This window comes from Mirounga leonina, unplaced genomic scaffold (assembly GCF_011800145.1).
Source record: "Mirounga leonina isolate KUSES-001 unplaced genomic scaffold, KU_Mleo_1.0 Mir_154, whole genome shotgun sequence".
Classification (NCBI taxonomy): Eukaryota; Metazoa; Chordata; class Mammalia; order Carnivora; family Phocidae; genus Mirounga; species Mirounga leonina.
In genome coordinates, this window is record NW_023270389.1 from 49,625,786 (window position 1) to 49,653,148 (window position 27,363).

General features: G+C 46.6%; 1 protein-coding gene across 2 annotated transcripts in view; it reads left to right on the forward strand.

Moving 5' to 3' along the window:
• Positions 1-27,363, forward strand: part of ASTN1 (astrotactin 1) — a 290,281-nt gene that overhangs the window by 188,713 nt on the left and 74,205 nt on the right. For both annotated transcript variants that reach the window (XM_035010736.1, XM_035010737.1), the window contains exons 9-14: positions 4,463-4,537; positions 11,190-11,327; positions 11,860-12,010; positions 20,815-20,981; positions 24,299-24,493; positions 25,949-26,076. In XM_035010736.1, coding sequence (XP_034866627.1) covers positions 4,463-4,537; positions 11,190-11,327; positions 11,860-12,010; positions 20,815-20,981; positions 24,299-24,493; positions 25,949-26,076 — 854 coding nt within the window. The remainder of the gene's footprint in view (positions 1-4,462; positions 4,538-11,189; positions 11,328-11,859; positions 12,011-20,814; positions 20,982-24,298; positions 24,494-25,948; positions 26,077-27,363) is intronic.

Consider the following 27,363-nt stretch of genomic DNA (forward strand, 5'->3'; position numbering starts at 1 on the left):
AAGCTGTGACTGGCTTGTCCAGCGCAGGACACAGAATATTGGAGGCCACACATCTAAGCTGGAGTCAAGAGAGTGAAGTTTCCTTCCAACGGTAAGGTTCAACCTCGTGCCCACACCCGGCCTGATGCTACCCTTGGGCAACTCCACGGCCTCGCGCTCTTTCCACAGAACTAATCTTGACACGATCTGCTCAGGGATGCCACCCACTTCTGATGGAGGCAGCACTTTTGCCCCACAAGCAAATAGAGGCTGAGGTGGAAATTATTATTCTCTTTGACATTCACTCCCCCTCCCAGTTCGAGCCTTAAAACCCAAATGGGAATTGCGTCTGCTTAGATGTCTCTCCTTCCCTGGCCCCAGAGATTGGTCCAGGTGGCTCGTCTGATTCAGGACATGTCAAGCAGTTCCTCCATGGGTTATGCTTTCCTAACGAGGAGGGGGAGCCTCCCCTCTGTGGAGTGAACATCTAAGAGCTGCCGCCACTGGGGCCAAGTCTCCACCATGTGCTTCAGCCATTTTGAGAGAATAAAACCTGAGGAGTGAAAAACAAAGCAAAGAGAGGAAAGGGACCATTGGAGGGCCATAGGGCCCTGTTTCCAAGCATCCCTTAGGCAATGTCCGCGTCAGCCTGGATATAGGACTCAGTGATGGGCTTCTGACTTGGACCTCTACCCAGACAGCCCTGATACCGACGCCTTTCCCCTGTCAGGTGGTCACGGGTAACTCAGTTCCCAAGTGTTTCTGGCGCTGTTAGGTCCAGCTCTTCATCATGTTACCCCTGCCTTTTCCCGTGTGGCCCCCTGGAGCCTCTCCACTCATGTGCACCCAGCTCCCCACTGTTACTGTTCCAGGCACCTCCAACCCCCAGCCTTCCCAGCGCTCTACAGCTGCCCTACCACCTAGCTTACCTCCCGGAACTCCATTCCCCTTCCCGTTTACTCGTTCCCTTCTGTTTGCCCGGACATATATGGGTTTCTTCAGAAAGACTGTAGATTCCTTTGGGGGCAAGAATCTCTTTATCCCAACTCTTGTTGCCTAGTATTACAGTTCACACACAATAGGCCCCCCATAAATATTTGCTAAATAAATCAAACAAGAATCCCCATCTCTTTGACAGATCATCCTTGACCAGTGGGAAGAAAATGAATAAATTCTCTTTTATCCCTTTGCTAGAGTAGTTCGCAATGCTCACCGTTTCACAGGATGCCCTAACCCCCTCTCTGTGTATTTAATGTCAATACTGTATCATCACTGTCCTGTGAAGTGATGGCTGGGTGGGCGGTGGGGGGCGGGGAGCTTTGGTGTTCCCATGTTCATCCTGGGTAATGATGACCATGGCAGGCAACACACATATGTGTATAATCTGAGTTAAAGCCTGGTGTTACCATTCCATTTGCACCTCTTCCTGCAGAGAAATTAGGGAATCTCCTTGCTAGAGTATTTATATTTGATTTGGGTAACCGATAAATTTAACTTTTTTAGCAAATGCTTGTAGGACACTCCCTAAATGCCAGAGACCGTTCTGAACACTTAAGCTGTATTAAATCGTTCCTCCTCATGATAGCCTTGCCAAGCAGATATAATTGTTTCCATCAACCTCATTTTGCAGGTGAGGAAATGGGGACACAATGATTAAGGGACTTGCTCAAGATCACACAGTGATTGGGTGGTGAAGCTGGAATTGGAAGTAGGCAGGCTGGTTCCGGAACCCATGTCCTAATTGCTGTACCCTGCCGCCTCTCATTGTGATCTGGGCAAGTTCTACCCTGCACATCTGCGCCCTTGGAATTTGAGTTGTCTTTCTCAATCTCCAGGCCCCTTGAGAACAGGAGGGCTCTTTGGTCTGAGCTACCTAGCAACATGCTGATGTGTGCTTAATCAGTGGAGTCATTGATTTATTACCTATGGCTTGCATACAGGTTTATTTATGTTATTCTACGCAGTTAATTGTTCACATTGTAATCAACGCCAGTCCTGAAATTTGGCTCCTCAAAATATATTTTCAAACAACCTAGGAACCAAGCCAAGAATTAACTCTAATTACACATTGTACCAGTTTTGAGTACTGGAGATGACTCGAAGGCAAAATATGTGTTATTTAAAATTACTAAACAGATAGTAAATAAAATGTGATTTTACCCAACAGCGAGATAAAGTTGCATGTCCTTCTTTTTCTACTGCCCTTTCAGTAGGTGTCAAAGATCATGGGGGACTTTTTTCCTCATGACTTCTAGACTTTTTCTTGAATTAATACATAATTTTTAGCTGCCCATAAGCCACCACTTGCTGTTCAGCAAAAAAAGAACCATATTCAAACCCCTCTTTGTGGGTTCACCTCCAATAAAGAGAACAAACACGAAAAACACAAGGGGGACAACTGTTTATTTGATGCAGAGGTTATTCATAATACAGTGTGGGGTACTTTTTGGAGCCAATTCTAGTTGCTTCAGGGTATTTCTAAATTGAATTCCAGGAGTAAAGGGTTTATAAATAGTAAGCATAAAAAGCAGATGCATTCATCCCAGCCACTTCCTTATGTAGTCCTAATGGCTTCCCTTGGAACTATTAACTCCTTTGGCTAGTTAATTGGTTAACTAGTTAAGTTGGTGGTGCTCAACCCTATCAGACCCAACACCCTGTTTTATAATAAATTTTTTAACCCCATTTCTAATCCTTACATGAAATTCATAAATAATAAAATCTACATATGCAAGATTTCAACTATAAATATAATGCCTTAACAGTGATTAAAAGAGAAATAAAAAGAAAGTAATTTATAATTATAGAGTAACCATTTTAATGTGTAAATGCTGTGGTAGTATTGCGATAAGAGAAATAATAAAGTCTTCACAGACATTTGCACCTGATGTTGATTCATCATAATGTAATATGTAAAATAATATATGATATACAATATATGTAAGAGCAATATAGTCTGATCCAGATGTGCTGTATTGATGATTCAAAAATCATGAACAGCATTGTGGACAATGATACCATTTTCCAAACTTATAAACAAGTCTTGGTAAAATTTCTAATGATGTATCATCTTCCCTCGATTTACATGGTAGTTATGCAAGTAGAAAATGTGTCATATATCCAAACAGTACAAGCTGCTTAGTGCTTATATGTAAATGGAGTTAGCATCTTGGCTCAGGTCACGATAGGCAAGTTTTCACCTATGTAAATGTGTAGTGAGACATTCAGTAGTTTGCAGGACATATGGAATTGCTTTGTTATGCAGAGCTATCCTAAGCACTGTACTCTTCTAGCCTTTCTAGCCCTGCCCTCTAAATGCCAGCAATGTCCCCCAAGCTCGTGTTATTAAAGAACAACCATGAATGTCCCCAAATGCACTCTACTGGGTGATATCACCCACACTGACAAACCCTGGGTTAGTTCCCAACATTAGCCCCAAATCATAATTATGTCAATTTATTCTGCTGACTTTTTCTGGTTCTTGAAAACCAAAGGCATGTCTACAGTAAAATCTTTAATCCTTGGGTTAGTTTTGAGACTGAGTTCCATGGGAACAAGGGCTCAAGTTCACCCAGGACGCACGATATCTAGTACCCAACACAATCCTGGGCTTCACTAAGTCTAGCTCAAATAATTTTGAGTAAATAATTTTGGGGCTAGACATTTGGGTTAGCCAAAAGATATGTACTATTTAAATGAAATAGTTTTGCTAACTTTCAAGTGTAGGTGACAAAACCTAGAAGCTCACAAGGGAGACTTGTAGTTAAGAATTATTTAAAAATACCATTTCAATTGTTTCCGCTTGAATGAATGACATTAAAAGGTTTGAAAACATCTGGAACCTGTCCAAGACCCAGAATCCTCATGTCATTTTGAGTAGGGAAAGGGGGCATGTTGAGGACCCCATGGGAGCTGTGGCTTTGGCCTAAGAGGTTTGCTTCATCTTCACAGTGGTCTGGAGGCAGCCGTTATTAACCCTATTTTTACCAAAGAGGAGATTAGACTGCACAAGGCAAATAAGCTGTCCACAGTAAGCCAGTTGGGTCAAGAGCAGAACAGTGTTTGAACCCAGAACTGTCTGATTCCAGAGGTTTCGTTTTTCCCAAGACATCATGCTGCTCCTCTTTTTTAAAGTGAGGCAAATCTAAGCATCTGTCTGTTAGGTCTACATCGGAAGGACCGTGAATTACAGCTATGTGAGGTCCACCTTAATATAATTTTACTCTCTATGTAGTTGTTGTCCTGCCCACGACATCCCCCTTTCCTAGTGGTTCAGTGATTTTTACGTTGAAACCGTTCTTGGTCTGGTTCCAGCATTCAGTGTCTTGTGTGAGCTCCCGTCTGTGGGAGTCTCTGGAGGGCAGGGATGAGGTCCTCTCTGTCTCTGGGTCTCCAGTACCCAGCATGGTGCCTCTCGCACAAAGTGGATGTTCTGAGAGTGTTTGTGGAATTGATTTTAATTGAACGATGTTTCTCCTTTTAGGCCTTGGCCTTACACAATATTTCAGCGGGGCTTTGACCTGGTTTTGGGAGAACAGCCTTCTGATAAAATATTCAGGTAAGTGGCTGTCTAGGGACTTGCTTATGTATGTCTACAAGCCCCGTGACCCACTTTCCACTGAACTTTCTTTCCTGGAGATAAAGTATAACCTGGGAACCACGTTTAGCAGTTCTGCCCTCCTCGTAAGCAAAGCACAGGCCCCGCACTCTTGCCTGGTGACACCGTGGAGAACTTGGGAGGGCAGACAACTCTGTTTCGGTCCTGGCTTCCTTCCTTGCCTGCTCTGTGAACCCCCATAATTTACTTAGCCTCTTGGAGCCTTCAGTTTCCATGTCTGTTAAGTGGGGCTACGTCCCACTAGTTCTATTGCTGTGGGGAATATATGAGATAATGCAGGGAGAGCCCCTGGCACAGAAGTTGCAGGCACAGAGCAGGCAATTAATGTCAGTTTCTGCTTCTCCATTTTGCATCTAATTTGCACCTTTTTCATAAAATCTTGCTCAAAATGAATCTGTCCCACCCCTGCCGCCTCCTTTTCTCAGCTCTACTTCATTATTATTTTCTTCTCCCTACCACCCTCCTAAACAAATTGGATGTGTCTGGTCCCTCCCAAATTTCTACCGACACACCTGGAATAGCACAAGCTGAAAAAGTCAACAAGCAGAGGAAGGCCTGGGTGCCGCTGTGAACTTTTGGATTTTCATAAAGTTTCATTCGCACCAGGCTTTAGCTGGAATACATGTTTATTGCCAAACTAAGATCTTACCATCCATTTATTCTTTCAATCTATCCGTCACTCAGTGAATGTGCAGCACAATGTGCATCTGCTAACTACCAGCTAAGTGCCCGAGATTGCATGTGGCCTGGCAATGTGGATGTGAATGCGTCTCCCTCCGCGTGCATGTCCCCAGGAAGAGGAAGTCAGCAGGGCTGCAGGAGGGTTTTGATGTCAAAGTATGCATTAAGCTAGCGCAAGGCACTATGGGAGGAATGGGGAGCAGTGTGAGGCACATGGAAACCTCATTTCCTTTTCCCTGCACTCCTATAATACGCTGAGTCTCATGTATTCACTGCACCCTTTCCAGGCCCTTCCTTCCCCAGACCCTCCCTGTCAGCCAGTCCTGGGCCTAGGTGTTCCTTTTGCTCCTGCATTTGCCACCTAGAGGTGGGTCCTCTGCCCCAGCTTCTCCTGCCCCCACCTCCCTGCTGGCTCCAGATGGACCGGGTTTGGCCCCTGCGGTGTTCTCTTAAGGTGTGCTCTTAGTAAAAGCGCAGATTTACAGAATCACTTCCTCACAGGGCCTCCCCTTGCCTTTTTCCCTCCTGAATGTCTCTCCCCAGGGAGGCTAGGTCACATTAATGGCATTGGCCGGAGGCTGCTTTTGAGGATTTGTGCTACACAAGATGTCAGCTATATTCCTTAGACTACGACTTGGGCATTTAAACTTTCCAATAGTGACTTATCATTTGGCTGACTTTTTTCTCTCGTTTTCTGATGCTGGTCTGCGAGGACCTTCGAAGGGTGATAAAGATAAGGCAGATGGAGAGCCTCGTGGAGTTTGGCTGATTAATGTGGATAAGTTTCCTCTCCCCTAAAAGTCAGAAACTAACACTTTGAAAAACAGGGACCTTAATGAAATTGCCATTAGAGCAGAACCTGCACAAGAACTGTGTTTCCATCCCCACAAGCACCATTTATTCTTTTCAAGTTTGTTAGCTGCCAACTGGATGTGATGCCCTAGCACTACCAAGGGGTCAGTTGCATGGTTTGACCCTTTCAGTCAACTATTTCGGGAGCCAGTGCAGTAATCAATCATGTTGGTCCCTAACGTGACAATAACTAGTCTCTCCGACAGATGCAGTGGGTCATGATTTACCTGTTACAGGTATTAGGAACTTTAATCGAAACCACTCTGGGATCTGAGTAAACCAACTGCCAGTGGCTATTCCGGAAAATTCTGTGACCTGGTCAGTGACCGTAATCTCTTAAAGAAGCTAAGGACTGTTTACTTGCTATTCTGCTCACCTATGGTTTAGTGTCCTGATGAATTCCAAGCCACTGCACATTTCTGACATTTGAGTCTTTCTGCTGTTGAATGTCAGTATACAAGTCTGTATTATATATTGCTCTTCTCCTGTGGAACCTTCTGTTCTTAGTCAAATCTATTCCCTACCTGATCCACTGTCCCCAGCAACTTGAAGAGTTCCTCCTCTGCACTGTGGCTCATCCTCTTTCCTCTAACAAGAATATATATTCTCCTCCTAATATAAACACTACCCATTTTCATGGTCTACACCATTGCAGGAAACTGGTTTAGATGTTTTGGATTGATCAAACAAATATGACTGAGATAGTCCCTGACTTCAAAGAATTTACAGTTTCATCCAAAAATTGTTCTCCCACCCTGGTCCTCCAGGAGAATCCCAGTCGGCTTCAGAAATGACCAGTGATCTTACCCAGCACAAACCAATTAATTGGAAAGTTCTGAGATGTGGGGCCAGGCCATAAAAGTTCTTTCAAAGCACCATGGTAATCCTGATCTCTACCCAGGTTTGAGAAACGTTGTTCTAAAGCTTCTCCAACCCACAATGACTTTCTCCCCTCCAAATATCTGTAATGTAGTGACTGTAATATTTATGTGTCAATTATTTTATCTCATGTTTATTTTTACTTGCCTATTTATTTCCCCAGTGAAATGGTTGTCTTCTTGAGGGAAAGGGTAGTACCCTATATGGCTTTAAATATTTAACATCTAACACACAATTTGGAACACAGTAGATCTCCAGTAAATATCTGTAGTTGATCATTTCAGGTGTTTCCTAAGGACTTGAAATCAGATTAATAAAGGACCTTGATACCCAACCCAGCCTCAGTAATCTGCAATCCCAAAGAAGCTGGGAAGGGCCCAGGCTATTCTCAAAGGGTCCAAGAAAGCTGAACCTCCAGCTAAGTCTTCTCAGCAAACCCAGGGTGGTCCCAGAGATGTCCTTTCTATTGTGGATAGGATCATCCCATTCCACTAGACCCTTTGGTGAAAGGGATTGGTGCAGACCAGATTTCTCTCTCAGAGACCTTCCTTCCCACATGAGTACATGTGTCACTGGGAACAACAATTCATCCTGGACTGGCCTGCTCTGGAGAAGAGTGGAGATGCGAGGCCAAGAGCTATTCATCCATTTCCTCACATTCTTTTTGATGCCAAGCCGCAGTGAGTGTATAGGCTTATTCTGTCCAGTGCTCTCTGGCAAGTGTTGACCTCTGAACAGAAGTTTTAAGCTAGTTCAACAGTGTCGTGTGCACGACTCAGGCTACAGCTGAGCCATCAACCGCAGTGGTCACCACCAGCTGTCACGAGAGAAGGCCCAACTTGGGAAAGCATTCCAGATGCTCTCCCAATTTCTCTTTGGTGGCTTTTTGAAGTCACTCCTGCCAAATCTGTATGAATGAGGGACAGATGAGATTTCAGGACACAGCTTTTTCTCTGACAGTTTGTTCTATATTTGGTTTTTGGAGTTACTCAGTAAATTTTGCAGAGGAAAGAAAACTTTAGAATCTCATAGGCATGAGCCAGTATGGGCTGGAAAGCTCTGTGAGCCTTACTTGGGTACACCAAACCCCATCTTTCCTACGGAGAGGTGACCTTTGGGAGGTTGCTAAGCTCCTTACAATCTTAATTGACAAATCAGTGAAATGGAGCCAAGTGACCAACCTCAGAGGACTGTTGTGAGGATAAATGGAGCAGCTCTACGGAGCACCTGTCATGGTGAGATTTCTCAAGTGAGGTTAGTCTCAGCCACACCTGACTGCTTCCTCGGCAGGTTTCACCTTGGCCCTACCAGGGATTAAAGATCACACTGTTTTTTCTTGCTAATGTGGTCCAGCGTTATGTCTCAGAAACTACTGGGCACTTTGCGAATTCCTCACGACGTGAAACCCAGCTCCTTCTTGACCACTAAATCCATTCAAACCCAGAGATTAAGCCCTGTCCTGCTCTAAATGAAGGATAATCTTCACCATCACTTCTACTTTTAAATTTGAAAATGGAGATTATATCCCCCTGTAGACTGTGCAAACTAGAGAACATAACTAAATCTCCTTATTGATCAGTCAATAAATACTTATGGAGTGACCCCCACCCCTTGGGCCAAAAATTTGTGTTAGGCAATGGGAAAACAAAGATGCCATCCAAGAGAGCACATTCTTCTGAGTGGTGACAGACAAAGGAAAAGGTGGGCACAATTCAACATCTCCAGGGCAGCCAGGGGCCATGTGTGTGCACAGAGGAGCGTCCATTTCTCAGCCTGAAGTTGAGCCTGAAGATCCTGGAGGGCTTTCTGGAAGGGGTGGGCATTTTAACTGAGTTTTAAAATGATTGGCATCCAGCAAAGAATAAAGGGAAGCAAATTCAGAATGGATCATCAAGAGCAAAGGCAAAGAGGTGAGAAAATGAAGGTGACTTTAGGAGCTATAGTCAGCTTGCACCGTAGAAGCACAAAGTGTGAGGCAGTGTTTGGTTTAAGGAGAAGCTGAAGAAGTGGGTGGGAATGGCATCTTTGGAGATGAACACTTTGCTCTGTAGGTCTTAGATGCATTGAGCAGTGTTAGCTGGAGAAAAAGGTAGCTTTCTCTTCCCTTTGAGTTGTTGCTGCATGCAGAGGAAGGGAAAGCTGAAATGGAGGGACGTGGGACTCTCTTCCAAAAGGAAAATTAACCATCAGAAATATGCTAGAACTGCCAACTGTTTCCTAAAACCTGTTTCATAAATTATAAGCTACAGGTCCCAGATTTGTTGCTCTGCATCTGTGCAAACTTGTAATTTTGTAACCAAAATAGAAAACAGAAATTCACCTCTATGTCCAAATAAACAAATAAACTGCTTCCTCCCAGTACCATTCAAACTTGCATATGTTCCCTCGGAAACAACAGATTATTTATAATATTAGTGGTGCCCTCAGCCCAGCCTGCCTACTGTAATGTTGCCCTCAACAATGTCCATCCTGAAATGCAGGGTCAGCACAACTACTCACATGTTGTTGCCTTCGACCCACTTCAACCCTAAGTTCCAAATTCCAAGCACTTTGGGGCAATCACTTGCCCTGAATTGGCTCTTTAATCTTGCCAGGTGAGGGAGGGTGCGTGCGTGCATGCGTGTGTGTGTGTGGTGTGTGTGTGTGTGTGTGGTGTGTGTGTGTGTGTGTGTGAAGGGGCTGGCAGGCCTTCAGTTTTAGCAGGTGTCCTCTTCTGTCCCCTACTAACGGGCTTCCCTCACCTGGTGCAGACCCCTCCCTGTGTCCCTGCACAGACCTAGCCCCAACTATTGCCTTCTGTCCCCAGGGCTGGGAAGAGTTGAGGGCCTCCTTCAGAGCAAGAGGCACTGTTGATATTTCAGTGCTGCTTAATGCGGAGATTTGCCCAGCAGGTCAGAGAAGTAGGGGACCAAGAGTGAGGTTGGGAATGAGGGAACCATCTCCCAAATCCTGGCCATATCCCACATGCTCAGTGGTTTTGCCTCTCCCCTAGGCACCTGCCTTCTCTTCTTTCAGCCGTTCTAGCTCCTAGGGCTGTCATTCAAGGAGTGGGTGAAAATCTCGCGAGCCTTGGTCTATGGGTATTCTCTGCAGCCAGCATTCCAGAGCGCTACATTTCTCATAAAAAATCTCATGCCGTCAGTCTGGTTTCCTAGCATCTCCCGGCAATCCCAGGGAGTGGAGAAGGGAGTGTGTGGGTTAAGGGAGAGGTAAGAGCGAGATTCTGAAGTGGTGCTCTGTGACCAGCATGCTGATCAAGCCAGGGCTGGGTTCTTTCTAATTGTAGGCATTCTTCAATTGTTCTCCCTCTGCATTAAAGTTGGAAGGGGCCGCCAGACTGCCACAGCCTTGTGATATCCCACCCACACTGGCTTTTATCCCATAGACTGTTTTTGACTGTGAACACAGAGTATTTGAATGCCTTTGAAATAGAATGAATGAATAAATAAACAAATAATCTTTCATGGTTTCCTTAAGCTCTCCCTTGAAATGCTGATTGATTCTTTTATTCCTTTTAGCCCCTGTTATAAGAATTAAAAAAAAAAAAAAAAACACACAACACAATCTCCCCTGCCTCCCAAGGGTTACAGACATTAGCTGAGGGTGTGGGTAGGAGTTCGGAGAATACATCCAGGCTTGTTCTGTTCATCCTCTTCTCCTCTCCCTGGGGCTCCTGGCTTAAGCTGTTTCTCTGTGCATCACACAACAACCAGAACGCGGGGAGCTTCTCACTTCCCTTCCCCTGGTAGGGTTTCTCCAGGCACAGAGAGCAACCACCACTACCACTGAGTATGTAATCTGAGGGATGGGGATGGTGGGAGGCCAGCCTGTCGCTTCAATCAAAATTCTTCCAGTTATATCTGACTTAGGATTGAGGAAGCCCAGCTTCACATCTGAAGGAAACTGGAATTGGATTTCCTAGGGCTTGGTAAAAACCACTTCCAACAACTGGTGAGTGGGTGCCACCATCAGTTCTCCCAGATGGCCGGACAGGTGCGCAGGAGTAGGCCTCCCTGCCTCCCTCGGGCTCAGTCGTCTTGTCCACAGAATGGCCGTCAGCTCCCTTTTCTGAAGAGGCGGCGAGGGCTGAGAAGGAAGCCTGTGACAGCAGAAGGCTCAGTCCTCCTGTGGGCTGCTGGTCCCCCACGCCGTAACCACCTGGTATTGGGTGTCCCTGCAGATTCACCTACACCCTTGGGGAGGGCATGTGGCTGCCCCTCAGCAAGAGCTTTGTGATCCCACCGGCTGAACTGGCCATTAACCCTTCCGCGAAGTGTAAGACGGACATGACAGTGATGGAGGACGCTGTGGAGGTCAGGTGCGTCTGGGCCCAGGGAGCCGAGGCCACACTTGGCGTGGGGAGCTGAGTGAGGAACTACCTGAAGGCCCAAGGAGCTAGGGAAGGAATCACAACAAGCTGAAAGGGGAAGTTGGCAAGCTGCCTTCCGATTCCCAGTACGAAGTGCCAGCATCTACTCTATCTGGGTCAATATCGCACACCCCAAGGCTCATGCTCTGGGAGAGGACATAAAATTAGAGTTTGTAAGCACTTCCCACATCCCCTAAGGACTGAGAGGCAATAAAATGTTAATTTCCTTGCCCAAGTTTAGACCTCCTTCTTTGACCAGGCATTATAGCCTTGGCTCATTTCCCAGATATGGAGAATGTCCATAATTTGTTAGTTCAAGGCTCAGAGTGTGGCTGATCTTTACTCTGTGTGAGCGAGAGCGAGACGTGACACGGTTGACTAGATAGGAACTTGGAATGTGATGCTACTTGTTACACCTGAAGTCCCTTGACTCCTCCCCCTCCCCCCCCCCCCCCCCCCCCCCCCCCGTGTCTCCCCACAGAGAGGAGCTGATGACCTCGTCCTCCTTTGACAGCCTGGAGGTTCTGCTGGATTCCTTTGGGCCAGTGCGGGATTGCAGCAAGGATAACGGGGGCTGCAGTAAGAACTTCCGCTGCATCTCAGACCGCAAGCTGGACTCCACTGGTTGCGTGGTATGTCCGCCCCATCAGTTGGGGTTGGGGGGGGCACAGCGTAAGAAGTAATGCAGATACATAGATGAAAATACGTGTGAATAAAAGAGAAGGCGCCTGGCTGGCTAGCTGGTAGAACATGCGACTCTTAATCTTGAGGTTGTGAGTTCGAGCCCCATGCTGGATGTAGAGATCACTTAAAAATAAAATCTTTAAAAAAAGATAGAAAGAAGGTAAAAAAATGATCCCTCTCTAGTTGTCAGCACTGTCTAATCTAAATTATGAATTTTCTCAGGGGACCTGGGTGGCTCAGTCGATCAAGTGGCTGACTTTTGTTTTCGGCTCAGGTCACGATCTCAGGGTTGTGAGATCAGCCCGGGGCCAGGCTCTGTGCTGGGCATGGAGCCTGCTTAAGATTCTCTCTCTCTCTCTCTCTCCTCCCCCCACCTCTCTCTAAAACAAAGAAAGAAAGAAAGAATAAGGAGCACCTGGGTGGCTCAGTCAGTTAAGCGTCTGCCTTCAGCTCAGGTCATGATCCCAGGGTCCCAGGATGGAGCCTTGCGTGGTGCAGGGAGCCTGCTTCTCCCTCTCCCTCTGCCTCTGTCCCTCCCCCCTGCTTGTGCTCTCTCTCTTTCCCACAAATAAATGAAATCTTAAAAATAAATAAATAAAAAAATAAATTATGAATTTTCTCTTGACAGAGATGAGAAGCTAATCACCAGTCAGTTAATCAAGAAATATGGAGCACCTACTGTGTGTACTATCACTATCCTAGGGAAATTTCATGAATTATATAGCAGGATTCTTTGTTTCCAATGTTACAATCTACTTGGTGAGGGATACCGCCAAACAATTCGAGAAGTAATTAGCTGCTGAATAGTATGACATTGACTCTGATAGGAATTCGACTGTATTGACTGTAATAGGAAATTCTACCTTTGTCTTGGGTCAAATGACTGTAGCAGGAGATTTGAGGTGAAACCTACCTAAGGCCAGAAGGATGAAAGAAGTAAGTTATGCCAGGAATGGTAGAGAAAAATAAAAGTATGTCTCCTTTGAGACCCTGGCAATGAACTCCTACTTCGCCCAAGGTGATTTTCTACTTTGTTATCAGCTATGGGAACTAAAATATGGGATGCTAGGACCTAGAAAGGCCATTTGGTTGAGAGTGTGCTAAGTCGCTCCCGCACTGTGGATGAAGAGTGACTGAACCTGGCAGGTAAAGGGAGGCAGGATTGGATGAAGCCCTCAGCTGCTGGTACCTTTCCGTTGGCATGTTTGTGCCCCTCAACACTGTTGTCTGTCGCCAGCCCTCCTTTCTTTTAAGGGCAGAATGATGCAATCCTCACAGAGAGGAGAGGACAGAGAAAGAAAGCAGCAAAGCCAGGTATCAAGCGGGTGTAAAGGAGAGGGAGATCTGGTTCATGGAGACGCGTAGTTCTGCAGTGTTTCTGGGGCAGGGCCAGGAGCCTCCAGCTCAGGGAGAACACGGTGCCACCTCCCACTTCCCAGTCTAACATCTGTGCTCCAGTAAGGGGACCTGGAGCAGGGCAAGCTGTGAGGAGGCTGGGCCAGTCCATCTTTCACACACCCCCTTCCCGGTCTCTGAGCACTTGCTCTGTTCCCGGAGCTGTGCTCCATCAAAGATGGATGAGTGCCTGGGATCCAGGGTGGGACTCTCTCAGCCCTAAGGCCTCCCCATGCTTTCACAGATTAGGCAGCTGCTGACTGGAGCTTGATTCATCTGAGGAGGGAAAGAATAGGGAGAGAGCAGAGGGGCAGGTAGGCGGAGACCTGGCCGGTCCATCAAAGGAAGGGAAAGCGGAACAGAGGACCATCAGGAAAGAACAAAGAAAAGTGTTCTGTAGGTTCTGTCTTCCAGAGGCAGCCAGGAGGTAAGGTGATGTCCCACAGCGCTCCCCTCCCTTTGGCCGCTCCCCTCCCTTTGGCCTGTCCACTTTCAGATGTCTTGAACAGGGAGCTTCCCAACCAGGTCCCTCAGGAGACAATTTCACTGTCTAATGGAGCTTCCAGCTGAGACACATTTTTCCCTCCTATTCAACCTGCATTTCTTCATTCAGATTTCAACCTTTCATTCCTCACTCCTCCCTCGGGTCATTCTGAGTCCTGAAACACTGTGTGTGCACATGCGTGGATCCCTCTCCCCACCCCCCACCCCCCCAATCCGGCCGGTCCCGGATGAATTTGAGCGTGCTCACACCTTCATACACATGCACACATACGCTCTCCGTCTCCACCCACCTCCCTGCCCCTTTCCCGAGCCCCGAAGGGTTGCCTGTCAAGTGCCTTCTGTCGGTGATCCCAGCCCCTTTTACTTGGCATACGTAGCCTTGCTGGTGTATTTTTGTACTTTTAGCACTGTAGTCTGTGAGACGGAGCGAGCAGGAATAGTTCCGATGAATATGCATTTGCAGTAAGTCCGCTGCATTTTAGAATCGGAGCCGCTGCTGAAAGTCACCCAATTAGACCAGTGCTTGGGATTAGCATAATACTTTGAAGTCACTGGTCCACGTCGGCGGTTGGAGGAAGGAGGGGCCCACTGGCTGGCAGGCCATTCAGTTGACTTTTTCCTTGGCCATAAAGCACGTGATCCCTGAGACAGGAGGACTGATGGGGTGAGAGCTGATGTGCCATATCATGACCCTTGGGCTCGTCCTGAGAAGTAGATCAGGGGCTTCACGCTGAGCTGAGCTGGACATCAGGATGGTCCCAGAGCCCTGATGCGTTAGCAGAGCATTCTCGGGTCATCTGGAGGTGGACCAGGGACAGCAGAGGACCTGGCACCAAACTGCAGTTCGGGAGAATTGCGTTACGGTTCTCCACTCCACGGAAACCTGCCATTCCGTTAGTTCTCTGGGTGCTGAACTGAAAGCCTTCTCAGGAAAGACATGTTTTCATGAAAGGAGAAAGAGATGAGGAACTCAGAACAACCTGGCCCTCAAGGAACCTGGGAAAGTGGCAGAGATGTGGGACAAGAGGATGCACCTGTGTTGTATTTTCCTGATTGGACGCCGGCCAGGCAGGTGGGGCTGGTGCGCCCTGGCCGCTCAATCTTCATTCTTTCGAGGAAGGCAGGACACGTCTCTCGGTCATGCACGGACACCCACAGGGTTAATTGCTACCCGGTTAATTGCCCTATTGTTTCTGTTGTCTCTGAGGGCAGGAGACAGATGGCCCATGAAAGGCACAGACCTGCAGAAGCCACGGTCACTCTGTTCCAAACCAGACCACCCTCCCAAAGCAGGGGCTGGCGAATTGTTGGGAGGGTTTCCAGAGCAGAGGTCAGCCACCCACTGCTGATACCCCGGGTCTTACTTCTACCCATTGTCCTCACTGTGCCACGGTGGGAAGCAGGCGTCCCTCGCTGGAAAGTACAAAAGCAGGGGCTCTGTGATCTGTGAAGTCCCATAAGGTCCTGCAGCGCTACTGTATCAGTGTCCTGTTGCTGTTGTAACAAGTGACCACGGGTTTTGAGTGTTTTCAAGACTACGCATTTATTATCTTACAGCTCTGTGGGTGAGAATCCAACACGCGTCTCACTGGGCTAAACTCAAGTGTTGGCGGAGCTGTGTCCCTTTCTGGAGGCTCCAGGGGAGAACCCCTTGCCCCGTCTTTTCTAGCTTCTAGAGTCCGCCTGCAGGTTTTGGCTCATGGTCCCCTTCTGGCATCTTTAAAGCCAACGACATTGCGTTTTTCTGGCCGTTCTTCCGTAGCGCACGCTCTCTGATCTTCTGCTTCCCTCGTCCACTTTTAAGGACTCTTGTGATTACATTGGGTCCACCTGGATAATCTAGGATAATCTCCCCATCTCAACCTGACTTGCAAAGCCCCTTCTCTCATGTAAGGGGACATGTTCATGGGCTCTGGAGGTCATACTGCTGACATCCTTGGGAGCCACGGGTGGGAGATGGCATTGGGATTGGAACAGACTTGCTAGGCAGGATGCTGGTCCCCGCTCCCAGCTTGAACCAGGGCATCCTCATTCTCATCAAGCCTATCTGTTGAGGTTTGAGTTAAAACTTGGAAAGTTTGAAAATTACTTCCAATGCTATAAAAAATGGAAAGCCTGTGCTCCTTCCTCATCTTCACACTCATCCTGAAAGTGGCCAAAAGATGCCTTTGCTTTGTGCGCTATCTGCATGTGCTTAGGTGAGCAGACCGTGATCTTGGAAGGCAAGAGGTCCGCTATCCCGCTTTCTTGTGTAATGAACACATGACCTTCCCTGCCAGAGCATTATGCTCTAATGAGCCTTGAATTACCCAGTGACCCTGCTGCCCTTCTGTCCACATGCTGTCCACAATGGGTTCCCACGAAATGTGTCATTTTACCTCTACTGGAACGCAGATGCGTGGAGACCATTACAGATGACCTTATCTCTTTCTCTCTGTAGGACAGTAAGCAGAAGCCTATGCCTCAGAGGCGTTCAGAGAAATGGGGGCAGGAAGCCGAAACATAAATTTAATTCCATCAAACTTTCCCCTTGGGAGAAGTCCTGCATGGCTTAGGCTTGTGTGTCAGAGCCCATCAAAAAGTCAGGGAAATCATTATTTGTAAAAGGGAGATTGCCATGCGGTAAAAGGGAGCTTGTTTTGAGTAAGGGTTATGGTTGACTATCTTACGAATCATCCAGGTAAGGCAAGGCAGGCTCAGCTGAGGGAAAGTGTTCCTCTTCCTCCAGGGGCTCTGAACATGCTCACGTGTCCATCACTCATATTCATCTGCCAACAGAGCATCCGCCTCATAATCTGGAACTGAAAGGTGTGTGTCTCAGGCTTAGAGAGATTTGACTAGCCTCCTAAGTAATCAATCAACCAAAAATCATTGGTAGCAAAAGAGGGGAGATATAGTGAAGAAAAGGAGTTGAATGGGGGAAAATCATTTTAAACTCATTAGCAAATGATGCCTTAGACCAGTAATAAGTCAAGAAGCCATGAGCATCTCATGAAAGATGATTAACCTTGTGTATTTTAGGGGTCACTAATATATGAGCTCATTTATTAGACCTTCTTGATGGGGGAGGGTTGTTGCCATAATAAATGGAGGGTTTTTTTAAGCCTGTAGTTTATAAAGGCTCTGGGACTGTGAGGGGCGCCTGGGTGGTTCAGTTGGTTAAGTGACTGCCTTCGGCTCAGGTCACGATCCTGGAGTCCCTGGATCGAGTCCCGCATCGGGCTCCCTGCTCTGCGGGGAGTCTGCTTCTCCCTCTGACCCTCCCCCCTCTCATGTTCTCTCTCCATTCTCTCTCTCTCAAATAAATAAATAAAATCTTAAAAAAAAAAAAGGCTCTGGGACTGTGAAACGTAACCTATGCAAAGAGGGGTTAATGTATGACCTTGGGGCTCAATCCTGAGCAAACAGTTCTCTTTTAAGGAACAAGTGAAGAGATTGTCCACCAGCCAGGAGATGAGAATGGCCAACATTTGCAACGAGAAAATGTCAGCACATCCTGGAGACAGGATTTCTCTCCTGACAGCTGGGCTCTGGCTGCAAATACTTCGAAGAAGAAGGCATGGTTTGGAGCCTGTGGTTTTCTTTGTATTCAGATGCAGATTTTGAGGAGTCCAGAATGTGAACACAACGGTACAAGGAATATGTAGGTGGAAACAAAAACAAACTTACACCGTGGGAAACCTGATTGGTCAGACCCCTTGGAGAATGGGGGTACTGGTTCAACCAGGGTTGAGAAGAAAACTCTATTTTCAGTTTCAGCCTCTTTTTTCCCTGGAAATCTTTCAAAAATATTTTTCTCTGAACTGCAGACCAAGTAAGTTACAGTGCAATGAAGATAATTGCATCTTTTTCAGTGATTGAGGATCTTGTCTTGCCTTCAGGGTCATCGCTCTGGACATTTTGAGTGTTTTTGCCTTATAAATATGTGCAACCCTAATATAGTGTGTGTGTGTGTGTGTGTGTGTGAGAGAGAGAGAGAGAGAAAGACAGGGGGGAGTGAGAGAGACACAAAAGAAAGAGAAACAGGGAGAATATTAGGCTAAACCTACAAATCCATAATTGATCCCAGAATGTACTCTGGGAGTTGCTCAAAACAATCAAACAAACAACAAATCTACAGGATTGCTTTACCTGTTGACGTAGTGAATTGACTCTATTTCTTTAGGGATTCCAGTGAATCCATGTTTTCTCACACCCGAGAAGCAGCACAGCAAAGGAGAAGAGACAGACATGAGCTTTGGGGTCAAAGAGATCTAGGTCCAAAATCTGATTCTGCCATTTGCCCCCTCTGTGACCTTAAACCAGTTACTACTTAATCTAAGCTTACTCCTCTGTAAAATGAGGTGAAAGAAGTCTGTGTTGTTGCCATTGAGGATAACACATACAGATTGTCCTGCACATAGAATGGCTTAATCCCTGACAGCTGTTATTATTATTCTAGTTTTGCTCGTAACAACAACAACAACAACAAAAAGTGCATCTTGGGCAAGGCAGCTAAGCATCTTCTCTCCAAATCTCCTAAGAGAGTATAAATATCAGGTGGTCCAATTTGGCAAAGCAGTGGGCATCTAGACATCAAGGCCAGGCAAGATGCGGGTATGCCAAGCTTTGGAATTCTGGAACAAAGCCTGCTTGGGTTTCATTTGGTGAAGTCTTTGTCAGAAGTCATGCTTGATGGAGCATTGTGAAAAAAAGCAGGTGGCTAGGAAGATGGGAGTCCTGGCTGGTGTGCTAGCCGATGCAAGCATTGAAACCCCATGAGGTGGGAGGACTGGCATGGTCTCTACTTTGATGGCTCTTCTCAAGCTCTATAGAAGGGAGAAAAGAAAAACAACTCATGGCAACCAGGGCAGCCCATTTAATTCCAATCAAGCTTCCACATGCATGCCTGGGCAGTCTCACAGTGGTGAAGCCAGCCCCCTTCTGGTGGCACATCTGGCCTAACAGCTGGATGGCCAAGGAAGTGGATGGGTGGGGGCGCCAACAAAACGTGGGGGGCCATCCTCAGCCGCCTCATTTGCTTGTTTACCATCATCTGGAACATCTGGGTTTGCACCGCATGGGGCAGCCCTTGGAAGCGACTTTCAATGCCCTCACCTTCCAGCATTCCAGCTGGCTTCATGCAGAGGAAGGGGATGGACCAGCCTGGGAGCCTGGCGGGCCCACAGAGGAACCATTTGTTTGGTAAATTGCAGAATTAGTGTCATCAAACAGTGCATATCCTGCTGTGATCTTGGGGTGAGGCGAGGTGGGTTTTCCGGGGCACACCTGCGGCACCTCCAAGCTGCTAGAGCCAAAATGCTTGGCAGTCGAGAGAAAGAAGCCGCCAGGCAGCAGGGCAGGAGAGGGGGTGGGGGGGTGGGGGTGGGGGGTAACACTGTTCCACCAAGTTTTGAGAGTCATTTTCAGTTTGGTTTTGGTTTTGGTTTTGGGCGAGTGTGTTAATTAGCTGAAAGTGTGTGTATGGAGCACATTCATTAAAAGCATGTCAGATCTAGACAGACCCCCAGCTCTGCCCCATACTAGCTGCTTGACCTTGGGCAAGCCATTAGCCCTCTTGCAGCCTGTGTGGAAGGATCAGCGGTAGTGCAGATGTGCAGGATCCGTTGAACAGGCGGAAGAAGCAGGAAGGCAAAAAATATTCTTTGACTTACTTGGTGGGCTCCAGGGCAGTGAATTCACGCATTAATTGGCAGTTTGTTAATGGTTTCCAGTTATTTGGTGAGGCTAATACGGGGTGCTGTAAGGTGAAATACCCAGAGTGCCAGTGTAATGCCCAGCTGCCACGACATGTTCAGTAAACCGTGACTGTTGTGTCAGGGGCTGATCGTGGTGTAAGCTAACGATGGGCCAGCCGAGTCCTGGCTCCCATAGCCAGCCTGCCAAGTTTCGGGTGTGGTCTTGCTGTGATCAGCTGTGGGACTTTCACAAAGTTATGTTTTCTGTGCCCACAGTTTCTTTACATGTCACATGGGGCTGATCATACTGCATACTGCAGGGGATGTTTCAGGGGCTGAATGAGTAAGACGGATGAGTGAGACCCAGTGCACGATGGGGGCTGCCGGGGAGCCCCTGCGGCTCTCCAAGCCCCTTTGTCTGCCCCAGATTCTGGCTGACATCTCTTGCTGGATCATCTTCTTTGCTGGCACTCCTGGGGAGTTTACTGAGGACATAGCAGCGCAGAGAAGCAAATTCTTTCACAATAAGAGTGTCCAGGACACTGGGCTAAAGCCCAAACCCAAGCACAGCACCCATGGGTGCTCATGTAGCAGATGGCCTTGTCTTGCGTCTTCCGCAGGGCGTCCTCGAGGCAGGGAGGTCATGAGTATGGCCACTTCTACCGGGGGAGCGGGCAAACCCCCTCCAAGGTCACAGAGAAAGTCTACTTCCTCCTAACAGCTGGAAGCCCCCGCCCTGTCCATTCCCTCCAGCCTGGTCAGCTATCTGGTACCAACGTTGGCAACGTGTTTGCATGTTAAAAAAAAAAAAAAGTCCTATTAATACTAAGTGCAAACCTTAACACTCCCTGTGCTGTTCATTCCGGCCGCTGCCTGCACCCAGTTGGGAGGCCAGCACACCTCACTCTGTCTTGCTGTGACGTTCCCTTCCAGCTTGTAGGGAGGCAGTGACTTTAATGCAAATGTGTGTGAGATCTGTGCCCAGAGAGAAGCGAGATGTCAAAAAGGTCACTTGCTTTTAAAGGGAGTCCGGCATAGCGGGGAACTCGTGCATTAGTTGCCACCATTAATGGTTTCAAGGCTGAGCACTAAAAATAGGCGTCAGTGGTTACGGTTCCCCGGGAACCCAGTCCCCTGATTCACCTCCCTGCGTGGATGCTTTCTGATTGTGCCAGTGCCCGTCCGGACTGAGCCCCATGAAGGACAGCTCTGGCTGCTATGACCGCCACATTGGGGTGGACTGCTCAGACGGCTTCAACGGCGGCTGCGAGCAGCTGTGTCTCCAGCAGATGGCGCCCTTCCCGGACGACCCCGCCTTGTACAACATCCTCATGTTCTGTGGGTGAGTTGAGCGGCCGGGAGGCCAGCCAGCTTGCTGGGACGCTGGACATTCAGCGTTAAAACCAGGAAAGAAAATCTAAAAGAACAGGTCCCCCTCGGCCGGCCCTGAGGCTCTGAGGAAAGAGCCTGCGGGACTGGAAGGGCAGCACTTTTAAATTAAATCAGAGTTGGGAGGACCTTTGGGGAAAGTCTAGCCCCATCCCTGTGGGAGAGGAACCTGACCACAGTCATTGCTTGCATACACCAGAATTTTCCAGGCTGTGTTCTGTGGAACTATGTTAATGTGTTTTGTGACGAGAGGATTCCAGGGTCCAAAAGCGTGGGAAAGGTTGTGTAAAACTAATTAATTATCGAAGAAGGGGAGGGGGAAATCTTTGGAGGAGGGGAAACGCCATCGAATTCTGCCCCTGAAGGCCCACCGTCCCACAGACATATTAATTCCTCAGCGCAGTTCCTCCACAGTGGGGTTAAGTGGCTCCCTCAAGACTGGGAGCTGGCTGAGGCTCCTGGGTGGCTCAGTAGCTAAGCATCTGCCTTCGGCTCAGGTCATGATCCCAGGGTCCTGGGATCGAGCCCCACATGGGGCTCCCTGCTCAGTGAGGAGCCTGCCACTCCCCCTGCTTGTGCTCTCTCTGTCCTGTCAAATAAATAAAATTAAAAAAAAAAAAAAAGACTGGGAGCTGGTAAGTGGAAAGATTAGGATTAGAATTCAGGCCCTCTCTGTGTTTTTTTTTTTAAATTCTGTGGTTCCCTCAAAATTTAAATTTACACCACTGACTAGAATTATATTTAAAGACCATTTCATGTTATATTTATAAAGTAAATAACACTCATAGTTTGCTTGTCTGTCCTTCCCTCCCCTTTCCTTCCTCCTTCCCTTCTGCTCTCCCCCCACTCCTTCCCTGCCCCCCTCCTCCCCCACCTCTGTCTTCCTGCCTGTCAGGGAGGGTACATACTTTATGCCACAAACCATGTCAGCCACTGGGCAGCACAGATGAATGACGTGCAGTTCTTGCCCTCAAGGATCTCCTACTCTAAGAGGCTTGCAGTGAAAATCAATGTTTATAATAACACAGCTTTGCTATATTAGCTCTGTCGCTAAAAGCCAGTGCCTACTGAATAATCATGACAAGATTATTGGGTGGAGTGGTAACGTTATTTTATTGTACTTCATTGTATTTTATTTCTTTTCAGTTGACAGCTTTTACCCTCAGTTTCTTGTAAAATCCCATTCCATAAATGGAAGCTTGATCTAAATCTTAATGTCTCTATGATGTTATCGTGATGGTTGACCCACTTGACTTAATAGAGATAAATTCATAAATTCTTTAATAAACATACATTTTTTTATTTTTTATTTTTTTAATTTTTAAAAAAGATTTTTTTTATTTATTTATTAGAGAGCGAGCGAGAGAGAAACAGCATGAGAGAGGAGAGGATTAGAGGGAGAAGCAGGCTCCCTGCTGAGCCGGGAGCCCAATGTGGGACTCGATCCCAGGACCCTGGGATCATGACCTGAGCTGAAGGCAGTCGCTCAACCAACTGAGCCACCCAGGCGCCCAATAAACATACATTTGAGCACCTGGTTTGTGCAGAGAATCTAGTTAGCTGTTAGATACGGGAGAGACAGCAGGAGCTGAGCCTGGCCTCTGCCCTCAAAGGAGTTTACAGTGGGACACACACAAGAATAGCAAGAAGAATGGGGGTGTGGGGCAACGTGGAAGGGGGAGCTGTCGGGACGCTCAGGAGGGACTGAGAGGGAATCATTCAGCTTCACAGTTCTTTCCAGAAACAGTAAGTTAGGGCTCCAGGAAGGAGCCACTTCACTGTCTTGTCCCAGACCTAGGCTGGTGCCATAGAGTCCTTTGTGGATCTCCCATCAAACCTGTGGCCTGTACTAATGCGGTAGGTTCCTAACTGGAATTTCTTGCTTATTTCAGTTGGAATTCAGTATGTGTGGGAATTTAGCACACTCCAAGCCACTGTCGATAGCCTGCCAAAAGACTTCCTTCACATTTTTATGTTAAGCCGAAATCACCTGCACTTAATAATTAAAGGCCTCACACCGGTTAACACAAATATGTAAGTGGTAAATGGGTAATACAAAGAAAGTTTTGGTAACATGGGCCTCATTTGTCCCTCTGCTGGTAATAATGATAGGATTTGATGAGTATTTGCTCTTTGCTGGGGACACTGTAAGGTCTCTAAGTTCGTTGTCTCATGTGATCTTCTCAACAACCCTTCAGAGCAGCTCTTTCCCCCCACTTTTTACAGATGTGGAAACTGAAACTCAGAGAGTTTCATCAGCTGACCCGAGGTCACCCAGTAAAGGGCAAAATCACTGCTTCTCCCCACTTAACACTAAGATTATTGGTTCCTCCATATAGAACAGAGGTCTTTATCTTGTTACAACAATTACCATGGATAGTAATAAACGATGTGTTTTAATGTCATGAGCATCTATAAATTCTAAATCTGGTATAGTTTAAGGAAAGACCCACATGAAATTAATATGCTTTTTAAATGACAGGTTTATCAAAAGAGTTCTTGAACTAACAAATTATATTCTTCTCAATATAACTACAAATAAGGTCCAGTTAATGACTTATAGGTCATTGAGCCATGTTTACCAACATCAGTATTGCTCTTCCATTAGAGTAACTGTACATGCTTAATGGGGAGGGACGCCAAGGAGGTGTTCACACGGCGTGCCCTAGTGTCTGTTTAGTTCAGGAAGGCTACTCTGAATGGAGGGGGAGTTAATCTGGGATGATCTTGGGCTTGGACACATTCAAACAGAACACAGTCAGAAGATGATCAGTCTTTCTAATTTTTTAGTTGACTTGTCACAGGACTGGATTAGCAGGTTATTAATTTCTTAAGCACAGTGTCATTCCTCTTGCTGCCTAATTACCCTCCAGACAAATGCAGGGTCTGGCCACATAGATGGTCCTCGAGAAAGGTTCTAGAATATCTCAGGTTTAAATGTGGTGACTTGCTTAGAAGCTTATCTCCAGGGACTCTTACCCTGACCTATCTAGGAGAGGATCCACTTAGAGGAGAAAGCACTCTAAAGCTCTGAAAGCACTTCTCTGCAAAGGAAAGGTGAGAGGTTCTGTACAGTCACATAATGGAAAGAGACTTGGTTTGTAGGCTTAAGAAACTGAGTCCTAAAGGGGACAAAATCAAACTGGGATACTCATCATCTTTACCACCCAGCACTCTCCCAGAGGCATTTCTTCCCAATCTGTTGGGTTGGGTTGACTGCATAGCTCATTGATGGAACAACTTTTTATCTTGAGTTTCCTACTGTGTTAGGTGCATCGAGGATTACAAGCTCGGTTTGGATGGTCGCTCTTGCCAACTCATCGTGGAGACCTGCCCGGAGGGAGGAGACTGTGGGGAAAGCAGGGAGGTTCCCATGAACCAGACCCTCTTTGGGGAGATGTTCTTTGGTTACAACAACCATTCCAAGGAAGTGGCTGCAGGACAAGTGCTGAAAGGAACATTCAGGTGAATCTCATGTCTATGGAACTGGTTACTCAGGGATACTGATGGATCTTCTTCCCTGAAGAGCTTTAAAGTCAGTGTGAAGTTTTGCACCTTGGAGCAAGGTGAACATGATCCTAAAAGGACAGGTTGAATTCTCTCCCATGGTCTTCTCCTCTTTCTAGAACCCGGGAACCATGCTTCCTCTAGGTGAACAGTAGAGTGTTAAATAAATTTCTGTCTTGCCCAGGCAGAGACTGCAAGATTTGCCGTGGAAGCCACCAGAGAATGCTCAGGTTCTGTTTTGCTCTGTGTGGAAGAATCAGTGCGTGAGTCAGTCTAGAATAGCAGTCTCAAGTATGGGCCATGGATCCCGAGGGTCGCTGAGATCCTTTCAGGGGATATTCAAAGTCCTGCCTTTCCCAACTACAGAGAGGCTGGGTTTTCTCCATTCACATCAACCCAAACAATATCTTGCAGTAAGCTGCATGCAGAGGTGAGAATCCAGCTGTCTTCTATTAAGTCAGACATTTAAAAAATTTGCAAAAAATATTTTAAAAACGCCACTCTTCTCATCATTTTTCATAATATGTTCAGATTTAGTGGGTTGATTATTGTCATTTTTAGTTGGATTAATACATATTTCTAAAATTTCTCTTTCAATTTCCAATATGGTAAATATGGACAGATATAATCCACACAAACAAAAGCTACTTGGAGCTTTCATTTACTTTTAAAACTTTTATAAAGGGGTCCTGAGAACAAAATGTTTGGAACCATTGATTTAGAATATTTCTTGGAAATTCTCCATTTGACCCCTGTTCCTATTCTCTCTTAGGCTATTAGAGTACATCTTCCTGAGAAATCATGCTTTCCAGGAGATAATGATGATGAGGGAGAAGAGGAGGAGGGAGGGAGTGGGGAGGAGGAGGAGAATGTCATAATATGGGCCAGCAATTGATAGCAACCTAGGCCTGGACTCCTACGAGCAAACGAGTAGTAAGTATCCAAACCTGTTCTTGAAGTCAGTTGCTGTTTCTGTTACAGACAGTGGGCTTTATTAATATTTCCCCTTTTAGGTTGGGATTTCATTTGCCAGTGGCAAGCAGTAAGGTGTCATAGCTAATCTTGTGGTGGCTAGAATCTTCTCTATAGTCTAGAAATGAGACTGAGTCTGCCTAGATCTTGTGCAGTGGGGATCGGGGAATAGGGCCTGGGATGGGAGGGAGGGAAGAATGTTCTCGATCTTCTGAGTAGACCTTTTCAGCTGATTTCTTTCTCTTCTGTCCTAGCCCTCACCCTACCTCTCACACCCTGTCCTGCTCCAGACATGTCCATCAAGTGGGGTTCAGTTCCCAAGGAGGGGAACCTTTTGGTCCAGGAAGAATTTTTTTTTATTGTAGGTTGAGATATAGATTGCCCACCGAGGAGTGAGGTTCACCTTAACACTCAGAAATGGAAATCTGCTTCTGTTTCCAGGCAAAACAACTTTGCTCGAGGTTTAGACCAGCAACTGCCAGATGGTCTTGTGGTGGCCACTGTCCCCCTGGAGAATCAGTGCCTGGAGGAAATCTCGGAGCCCACCCCCGACCCCGAGTTCCTGACTGGTGAGTGTGCCTCCTGCCCTTACTCATCTGGTAAAAACCAGGCAGCTCCCAACAGTTTCATAATCTCAAAACTCTTGACCTCTCTTGTTTTCATTTTGAAGCCAATGATTTCCTTGATACACAATAAAAGCTCAATTCTAAAACACTCTAGTAGGATTATTTGTCAGTGAAATTGCCAAGATTATTATATAATCATCTGCAAAAGTGGTCTAATAATACCTTTCCCCGCTAGTCTTATTGGGATGCTTTGAAAACAGATGGCATAATAGATGGGTAGAAGTTCAGAGGTCTCAGTGGATTAAGGGGAGTAGAGTCAGAGAGAAGGTGGACGGCTACCATCACCTAGATATCTGTCACTGGGGCCATTGGGTTCCCTGGCAGGTACTTATGGAGAAAATGACAGAGATTTGTTGTCAAATGACCCTGCCTTTGAGTCATGGCTCTGCTGCTTTCTAGTTGTGTGACCTTAGACAATGCAGTCTCTTGGGGGCTCATGGCTCTCGTCACAAGTTGGAGATAATGCCCCTCAATGCTGTTTGAGCCCAGTGACATTCTTGCCCTGGGATCATTATGGAATTAAGGTATGGGTTGATTAGAAGAGGCAGGAGCCTCTAAAGACCACCCCCCGCCCACCCATTAACGCCTCCTGGACCAAACAAGACACTTCAGAGGGTCCGATGGACCCATAAGGGACAGCCAACCAGGAACTCAGCATCACTTGCTAGAAAGTTGGATGTGAGCTCAGCTCCACTGCTGGTTTGTTCATTTCTCCATTACTTCTCTTCTTTCCTCATTCCATGTCTCCTTTAACCTATGCCTTTCTGTCCTTTTTCTTTCCTTTTCAGAAGAATAGATTGTGCTGAGGACAAGCCTTTTCAAGATATCAAGTTATGTTTAAAACTTTATTTTAGACCTGAGCCAGATTAGAAGTAGGTCTGTCTGAGGGAGTATTGTGTAGCAATCACATAGACTCTGGAGCCTGACACCTGGCTCAACTCTTCACTGGCTGTGTGATCTTGGACAAGTTGCCTACCTTCACTGTGCCTCAATATTTTTACCTGTGAAAATGAATATAAAACTGTCTTCCTTATAAGATGGATACAAGGAATAAATAAATTAATATTTGTAAAGTTTTTAGAATAGTTCCTGATGCATAGTGGGATCTATGTTTGTTAAATAAATAAGTATATCAGGGAAGGAAAAGAACATGAGCATTCAAAAACTACCAAATAGTGTTTTTCCTATAGAAACAGAGGGAGTAAGAGAGAAAACAACTTAAATATATTC